The sequence below is a fragment of the Hippocampus comes genome, unplaced genomic scaffold (genome assembly GCF_001891065.2).
Source record: "Hippocampus comes isolate QL1 unplaced genomic scaffold, H_comes_QL1_v1.1 scaffold85, whole genome shotgun sequence".
Lineage (NCBI taxonomy): Eukaryota > Metazoa > Chordata > Actinopteri > Syngnathiformes > Syngnathidae > Hippocampus > Hippocampus comes.
The window spans coordinates 1,663,153-1,672,909 of NW_017805540.1; the positions used below are offsets into that span (position 1 = coordinate 1,663,153).

Here is a 9,757-nt window from a genome sequence, read left to right on the forward strand (position 1 = left end):
ATTCTGGAAAACTATTTACAAAAAAGTAAGCGATAAACAAGCTACTATTTTCACAAATCGAGGTCTTGTTGTGAAGTTGTGGCGGCTTGGCTAGCTTCTGCTGCTAATTAAGCAAATGCTATACCTCTGTCACGTTAGAATGTCTCTTTTGTGCCAGCTCAGTCAATTTGAGTTGGGTTGTTTGGTTCTAAGCTAAGCTAAGCTAAACTAAGCTAAGCTAAGCTAAGCTAACTCACGCGCATATATTCAGTTGTTTGGCTATAGTGTGGTGGTTTTCAAAGTGTCACAATGACATGTTGAAAAGTTCGTAGGTCTTTGGATGTTGTCGGAGACACCATTGTACATTCTAATCTTTCTACTCCGTTTGGTGTTCTGCTGCTATGGGCAATGTAACCCGAATTTGAAGGTCAGAAGGCACCATAGTCACAAACAGAGGACTAAAGTCATAATTGGAATGTGTTTGTTTGAGAAACAGTACGAGAAACAGTAAGGACAGTGGTAAATGAGCGTGTCATCTTGTGCCACAAAATGACTTGTCCTTTTAAATTATTAGTAAAAAAAAAAGAAAGATTGTCGGACCTAAATATAAAACAATGAAATGGTAAAACGGCAATCATGGCGGTAATTGAGCATGTCTTTTTGTGCCACATTACTCCTCTACGCCAGGGGTCCCCAACCTTTTTTGCCCCACGGACCGGTTTATGTCAGACAATTTTTTCAGGGACCGGCATTTAAGGTGTGGCGGAAATAATACAACAAAATAATATGGTATGAGCTGCATGAAAACTGTGGTGTTTTCGAAATATAATAATAAACACAAGGAGCGTCTAATCTGGCCGCAACGCTATGGCAATGTTTAATGCCTTCAAAATATGATACAACGCAAATTCAAAGTGCATGAAAATGACGACTCACCACAGCACCGAGCTTGATTTTCTGCAACCAGACGGTCCCATCTCGGGGTAATAGGAGAGACAATGACACCGCAAGTGTGTGGTTTATGTCCAGTCTACTTCGTAATTTTGTTTTCGTCGCCGTTGCTGCATAATCCCCCCGCCTCACACAGGTAGGATGTCGGAAATAGCAAAAGTGCTATTGTGGCGATCTCAGAGTATTCAGACATAACTTTAATCCAGTTGTCTCGAACGTACTTTTAAGGCCGCCGTCATTTGCGATCTCCAGCAGTTTTTTTACTCATTTTGCGAGCTCCGGTGTTTGTTTTTAGCCTAATTGGTCGCGTTACGGAGAAGCGTGGCTTGACGTGTGTCAAGCTGGACACAGACGGATGTAAAGGAGAATCCGCGGTTGGGGACCCCTGCTCTACGCAATCTAAAACATTGTGAATGTGTCGGAACTCAATTAGTTTATATTATATAATTTAGTAATTTCTAATGTGAATAAAGTACTCCCAGCAACATACACAACACACTCACATTCCCTCCACCAATTGAATGGGTGATACTGTTAAGTTGCTGGCTTTTTTCAGGGTGCTTGGTAGGCTCAACCTTAAGCGACCCTGAAATTTCCAGACAGGTGGGCAGTGGCAATCTCCGCGCACTGTCCGTTTTTTGGCAGCCCTATCGCCCACCCACTCGTCCCCTCCCCTCCGGGCCGCCATGAGCAGCTGGGTCACAAACACTAAGCACATTAATATCTTCTTAATGATAATAATCATTACGGCATAAGCACCTTCCCCCATTGGGGGACGGCTCACAAAAATGTGCCAGTGTTGCATCGTCGCTTAAAAAAAAACAAAACAAAAAACAAGAGATGAAATGACTCTTTTAATGGGCAGCAACTTACAGCCACCATGATAATGCCGAGGCTAATGCAATAATGTGATAATGAGATACAGCAAAGGCATTAGGGAGACCAAAACCAGGGTGAATGAATAAATAATGTTTGTATTTAAAAAGTGGGGATGACACAGTTACCGCTGCAGATGTTCATGTAAATACAGACTTGATTATATATGTTTTAATGAATCCTAAGATGAAATTCCTAATGCACCATCCGCAAGAGCACTTTGGCACCTTTTTGGGTGTCCACGCAGGGCGACTATCACCCATGCACGCGCCTCATTTCATACTGTCACTATTCACCTATCACAGGCCATTATGCGTCTCATCCCCGTTCATTATTGAAGCTAATGATCTGTTGTCCTCACAAGGAAGGCTACATTAAAAGTCTCTTACTAACTTAATTAGTAATTATGAATGTTAAAGATTAATCAGCCAGTGAGTGGCTTAAGGTTGGCGTCTCCAGGCGGCGAGCGGGACAAAAAGAGGCCACGTCGTATTAGCGGTTTGGAAATGGAACATGCCGTTAGGAATACAATCACTGTACAAAAAAGAAATTTCAAAAAAAAAAAAAAAAATGTCGGGCAAATATGAGAGGTGTCCTGGCCAATCCGCCACAACTGTGGAAAACTCATCCAAAAATAGTAATTATCTATTGTGCTTATCACAATCCATTCGCATGATTTTTAAGAGATCGTTGTTGCATGTACCATACTTGTTTTAACAGTGAATAATTTTTTGGGGGGAAAGAAAATTAAATTAGCCTTGATTTATTGATCCATACAAACAGCACAGCCGTTTTTCCAAATTAAAAATTAGCTGTCCTGCTATTGCAAATCCAAAATGACGTGTCCATGCTGGCCCATCCATATTTTGCCAGCTAAAATAGAGGATTTATGGTCGTCATTGCAATGGCAGCGACACTGTTATGCTTATTCCAATGAAAATGAAAATTGCACACAGTACTGAACATTAGCAGTGACGCTTGTGCAATGACAACTCGCGAGGTGTCCCGGCTGCTCAACCAATTGGTGATTCGTGGTCATCAGTGTGACAACAGTGAGACTATTGTGCTTATCACGAGCCCGTATGCAATTAACATGATCTAATGAGATCGTTAGATCGAACAAAGGTTGCCTATGGCTTCTTTTAAAAGCACTGCTGACCACAGTCTTGAACATTAGCAGCGCTAACACAACATTGGAGGTGACCCGGCTGGTCCACCAACATCACAGACCTTGTCTCAAGATTCGAGCTCACCATTGCAGAGACAGAGACACTTGTGACAAAGCAGTGTTAAAAAAAAAAACAAAAAAAAAAACAAAAACGAAAGGTAGAAAGAGAAAAAAAAATAGAACGAAATCTACATCTTTGTAAAAAACGTGTCACATTTTGCACTTTTTACCCCATCACACTTGGATATAGAATTTGGCACTCCAGTCTTGAAGTGACAACAGCGGTGGATGTAATATGACAGGAAGTAGCGTATAATACGAGAACTTGTGATGCATGGCAGCACTCACCTTATCTCCCGCTAACAAGATGGAAATAGATCTCCTTAATTAAGACCACGGTGTACACCAATTCTTTTCTATATCAGCACCTCCCTGACAATTCCACATCAGCAGCACCGAACACTCCGGTAAATACTGTAAAAAAGCAGCGCTACACATTAAACCTTAATAACTAATAAGGCTTTCATCCAGAGAGTTTCCTGTGTGATTTCCATTAATTTGAGGAGGGGGGTACGGGGGAATTGCCCAGGACCATCTCCCTGTTTTCCGGAGCATGTGGATGCTTAAGCCGGGGGATGCGAGAAGAAAACAAGCAGCAACTTTAGCTGTGCTGAGTTGCGGAATGTTGAGGACACAGGCTGCGTTTCTGCAGCACCTTTGCCAATTAGTGCTCAAGACATCGATTTTCCATCTGAGATCAACCTTTTTAAAGCAAGCAGTCAGGAATAATTGTTTTCTTTTTTTATTTATTTCTTTTTAAAATTTTGCTTCAAACCTTTGCACGCAATTCTTAACGGTTGCCAGATACTAAATACACTAGGAGCAATATTAGAGGTGTTGGTAGGCCAACCAACTTAAAAAGAAAAAAGATAGCATGTTGCAGAAAATCAGTCTAAGAAATGAAGAATGACTATTTTAATTTATAAAACATTTATCAATGCATGTACTGGCGATGTGCAACTAACACCTCTGCCATCTACTGGTGACTGGTGACATTGCAATTTAAAACTACTTTCAATCCCTGCATATTCGCAGTTCAACACCCACGGATGAGACAAACCATTGTAAATTATCAGTAGGATTTTGATCCATTTTGAGCCGCTTTTAAAATTTCCAAGGTGAACATTTGACAGAAAACAATTCGATAGTTGTGCCGTGTCCTTTAGGCGAGTGTCCTATTGCACAAGACAGGGAATTTTGGGGGCTGGCTGGTGGCCTGCAGCACCTGAAACCTATTAGAGAGCTCTGGAACATTCCACAGGGTTCCTCCACTTTACCGAGAGGACATCATAAAGGTCCTTGCAAAACACACACACACACACACACACACACACACACACACACACACACACACACACACACACACACACACACACACACTACACCTAGATATGGCAGTAAATGTTTGTTTGGTCACTTGAAGGAAAACACTTTTTACCCACTGGTCCCCCTACCTTTGGTCCCAATACGTAAAGTACAATAAGTGGTCCTTAAAAAGCAATGCTATGATCAAAACATTTTACTATTGGCGAGCCAAGCAAAAACTTTTTTATCAACTTTTTTTTTTTTATTTTTTTTTTTATCACATGGTCTGCCATCTGGACTTAAAACAGTAGGGCCCAGTAGTGTGCTGACACTGAAAACAAACAAGCATAAACACACAAAAGTGCCTGCCAAATTTCTTGCAGATATAGTCTTGCACGCTCGGCTTTGTGTGTGTATATATGTGTTTTAGTGGTACCAAGGCCCATCTCTTTGGCTGAGCCCGCGCCTCCGTGTTATGCTCACTGGGTTCGGCTCTATGGGTGTCTGCGGCCTCTCCTCTGGTCGCCCGTGTCCATTTGCTCTGCGGGTATGGCAGACCCGAGCTGACAGATGGCCGCCCCTCTCTCCATTCCGCTCCAGAGTAACACAGTAACTGGTTTTTCCTCCGCCGTTGACCTTGCCACAGCCAGCCAGCAATCCGGGCTGGCACTCGGCCTGTCGAACAGGAGGGTAATGAAGTCCAGCGCTGCTCACATGATTATTAAGGCTTTGACGCTGGGGGGCCTTTTCAGAGCCCTATGCCCCCCCCACCCCCCCTGCTTCCTCCTACCGCCCCCCCTCCCCCGTCAGCTACTGCCGACGTAAAAGCCGTATCTTCATCTTTTTTCGGGGGGGGGGGGGCACACCAAAACGCTCACACTGCACTTCCGAGAACTTCTTCAGCGTGTCAAAATTGGAGCTTTTTAAGAAACTAATTTATTTTCGGGGGTCAAAAAAGGGTTCTAGATACATTCTCCAGCTTTGCCTGCACCCAATTGCTGTAAATTATGCATTATATTTTTACGAGCGCACGATGCACAAGTGGTTAGCACGTCTGTCTCACAGTTAGCTACTCTTGCTTCCTCACACTTCCGAAGATATGCACCTTAGGTTCACCGAAGACTGTAAACTCTCCATAGGTGTGAATGTCAACGTGTTAACGGTTGTTTGTCTACCTGTGCCCTGCGATTCGCTGGTAACCAACACTTGTATTACAGGCCAGCTTAAGTAGGAGCCCCGACGCAAAGTTAAACCACGCCCGTCACGGCGCTATTAGCGCTGACAACTTGTTCAATAGCAGTGCAAGGCCGTCAGCCCAAAAGCATCACCAGGTAGGATTGGAACCTCAGTCTCTTCAGGGCCGCTTGTGGGATTTGAGAGGTGTAGCTCGAAGTTCTGACCTTTAGCGAGGGGGGACTATGTATTTGCACTCCCCCTATCAGCCACCTCCCAAGCACCCCCACCACCACCACCCACCTCTGGCCAGCCTTCTAAGCAACCCCATCGGACCAGGGGTGCACATCCAGGGGTGACACCCCAGGCACCGATGGGGGGGAAGTAATGCAGAGGTTAATTCCGATCATCCACTATTTATGGGCTTCACTTTAGAACAAGGGTTGGCATTAACACTCTAAAGGAGACATCCCTCCTGTATATATCAATAAAACATAGACTGATGCAGAAGTGGAGCCTACCTTCATTCAAACTGCATTAAAGGACCCTGAAAGTGAGTCCTCCGTGAGGTACTGGCTCTTAAAAAGAATGACATTGTTGTGGAACTAGTTTACTTGAGTTAACGCTGGGAAAGAGTGTGTCAATACACATAATGCAGCACATGGTGTTAGTAACACAGCTGCTGGTGAATAGAAGTCATCTCATGATCACCAATATACAGTTTACAGTTAATTGGAAAAATGGCATTTGAAAATAACCCTGGGTAATGAACCACATGCTGCTTCACCTATCAGGCTACGATGGTAAATCTCGCTGTTTTGAGGCTTAAAAAAAATATGCTAAAATGAATAACATGCACATTTATAGAAAACGGTCCCCAAAATCACCCTTTAAAAGATTTTTCTTTTCTGTATTTTTTTTATGCAACACCGACGTACTGCCTAGGTCGTGGGAAACAAAAAACAAAAAATATTATTCACAGTGTTTTACTTTGAGGGACTCAAGATGGACAAAATCTGCTCTGTGACGCTGGTTGAATTCCAAATTATTTCAAAACAAATTTTACCATAGATTATAATATGGTGTACACCAAAATTCTCGATCACCACAATAAGAAAATAATTATTTTAAATTGTACATGTTATTACAATTGTCTTAAATTATTTCTGCGTGAACAGTCATGCCTCATGGGAAGAGAAAATTTGTTACTTGAGACAATTTGTTACTTGTTATTTGTTGTATTGAAGTAGTAGTTTAATTAATTAAGATGCATTTAGCCAATTAAAGAATATGCACTGGAAATAAAGTAACATTTATGAGTAATAACAATGCATGTATTCAAGTATGTACTGTATACATGAAAATCCGAAATATACAATGCTTCTCATCGGCTCAGCATTTCCCTTGACATGCACATCACCATGGCGACATCCGGTCAACCAATTGCAATGCAGCATAGCGACGGCCAGTGTACAAACAGATCGTATGAACTGAGAGAATCCGATATTTTCTCACATGTTGGCCCAGTCTGTGAGGTATGCGGAAATGTCAGGGAAAAGGAAAAAAAAAAATCAATAGACGAGGACCACATCAGACCTCGCTTGTCTGGCCCGGCGAGGGCGCATCCCTGTGGCGATGTCAATTATATCTGCTTTACAACAAAAAAAAACACACACGTAACAAAAAGAGAATAAAAAGTGTCTGCAAAACTTGGAGGAATTTGTAAGAAACTTTTTTTTTTTCTGTTCCACCCTTGACATACAGTAAATATCACTGAATAAATGTGAGAATAGCACTGCCAGCACACGTTTCTTTCTTTACACCCCCCCCTCAACCGGTTCACTCTGCTTTTAATTCTCCTCATGGATGCCACATTAGTCAGCTAGCGGTGTAATGTAACAAGCGGTAAGGTGCACATAATTGCATATTAGCGGCAGCACACTTGGCTGCACGGGAGGTGACTGCGCTAACGAACGGAGAGGCGTTATTAATCACCAATTAATAAAGGCGAGCAGATATCACACTCGCTGTGTAGCACGCACGGCTTCCTTTGTTTCTGCTCGATGCTCCGATGCGCTTCCACCCCTTTATTTATTTTTATTCCATTGATCCCGCACTACTTTTGATCTATTGACTTCTTACATACAAGTCCATCGAGTCCATTGTTTGCACATCAGGTGTGTGCATGCTCGAGAAAAGAATCACTCATGCCATCAGAGGTAACCAATCAATTGGCCGGGTCCATGCAACCTGGCACGAGCACTTGCAAGATTCCTTTTCTACTTCTGTCTGGCTATCACGCTGTAGCGCTTGAATTAGACTGGAAACATTTCAAGTAGAGATAAGCTCAAATGAGAACCAAATACACTAAACACGCGTTCTAGTTTGGCAAAACAATCTTTCTGAAAACCTTTTATCGGCTGGGTGTTTCTGTAAATAATTGAACGTTGAACAATTTCTACCAATTACAATGAACATGATTTCATTTTGGAATTTATTTCTCGTCATCGAAAACATGAATGCGGTACAGACTAATCACTGGTAGTCAAGCTACAACAACAGTCGAGCTACGTGATTGGACGTTTCCCGTGGGTTAGACTACATTGAGAGGAGCAGCCACAATACGGCACTACTAATACGCTTATGCTGCAGATAAACTAGAGGATGTTTTTTTTTTTTTTTTTTTTTTTTTTACGGTCAAACCAAATGTTAGCCGCGGCAGAGTGAGTTGAAGCAATTTTTAGTATTTTCTCCCAAATTGTGTCATTTTGAAAAAAAATATATCACAAAAAAAATATCTTCATGCATAAAATGTACTAAACTAAACTAAGGATCGTGCCTTTTCTGTTGCTGGTCCCTCTCTCTGGAATGACCTCCCACTGAACATTCGGCAAGCCCCCTCGCTGCCCATCTTTAAAACCCGCCTCAAAACTCACTTGTATTCTTTGACATTTGACTCAGCATGACTCAGACTTGATCTTAGTTTTCCTGTTTGGTGCTTTGTACCGTCCTTGTTCCTGATTTATTGCTTTATTGTTGTATATATGATAAGGGGTGTTCACACGGCAACTTTTACTCTGGTGTAGCACCGGTGCTGCCCCCCGTAGAGCGCTCACACGTACAAAGTTACACCGGTGTAGCCCCTGAAAACAGCTTAAACCGGAGCAAATTTAACCCTGCTCAGGAGGTGGTTTAAAAATTTACTCCGGAGTAAATGCTAGTTTGCGGGGCAGCACCGATATAAAATGGGAACGTGTGAACGCTACAGGGGTAGACTCGCTACACGTGAGAAGAGTTGATTACATACGCGTATTGAATGCGTTGCTTTCGTGCTCTGTTTGTACTTGTGTCATCTTTCCTTTCTCTCTCTCATCCTTTTACGGTGTCTGATAGACCGCAGCGTTGATTTGTCTGGAGAAGTATAAACCATGGTTTTTCGATATGTCACAAACAAGGCGGGGAAAAGGAAGTACACTTTACGCATGCGCATGTTTTATTTCCATAATGCAGGGCCGCAGAAACAGCCGTGTGAACGCAAGTGGGGCTGCACCGGGGCAAACACGCTTGTCTTTCGTAATCAGCTTTATACGTGTGAACGCTCCACAAAATTTAAGATAAGATATATTGCAACAAATACATCAGTGCAGCACCGATGCAAATGCGTTGCTCCATGTCCAGCATTTTATATGCAACGATGGCTGTTTGAAAGTCCTCTATAAATACAGTTTGAGTTGAGTTGAGTTAAACTGATTCGAGATCTGACTAACGAATGAGCGAGATGCGTGAAAATCGAAATAGGCGCACTAGATAGGCTTCTCCAGTGAGTAACGGTATAAGGACAGCTTGCAAACATCGTCTTGGTGGGAGACAAAACAAATACGAACAACCGACCCATGTGCGGTTGTCGTCTCAGCGCGTTTCAGCGGGTTTCAGCGGGTTGGAGCTTGGTTCATAAACAGCAAACGTGAGCACGAGAGAGAGGAGAGTTAGAGGAGAGCTCGCTCGATCCCCTGCCCGGTGACGTTACAGTCCACAGTGCCTGCTTCACACTGAGCGGCCAGCTGTACAGCAAATGTGCCTTTCCCCTCTCGGCCCCCAAAGCTTCCCACCCCTCCGGTCGGTGCCCACCCCCCTAACGCCTGGACTGACCGGGCCACAAGCTCCACTCTGTGAAGGAAGAAGGCAATTCCCTGACTTGGCTTGGCGCTCACTGCTGTCACCAGCCCAACTAAACTGTAGAGGTGA

General features: G+C 43.2%; 1 protein-coding gene across 9 annotated transcripts in view; it reads right to left on the reverse strand.

The window, feature by feature from the left end:
- The window catches only part of LOC109521278 (zinc finger protein 521), a 140,828-nt gene that overhangs the window by 60,044 nt on the left and 71,027 nt on the right, over positions 1-9,757 (reverse strand). For 6 of the 9 annotated variants that reach the window (XM_019879057.1, XM_019879056.1, XM_019879053.1 and 3 more), the window contains one exon: positions 4,823-5,014. The exons of the other annotated variants lie outside the window; for them this stretch is intronic. In XM_019879057.1, coding sequence (XP_019734616.1) covers positions 4,823-5,014 — 192 coding nt within the window. The remainder of the gene's footprint in view (positions 1-4,822; positions 5,015-9,757) is intronic. 9 annotated transcript variants of the gene reach the window in all.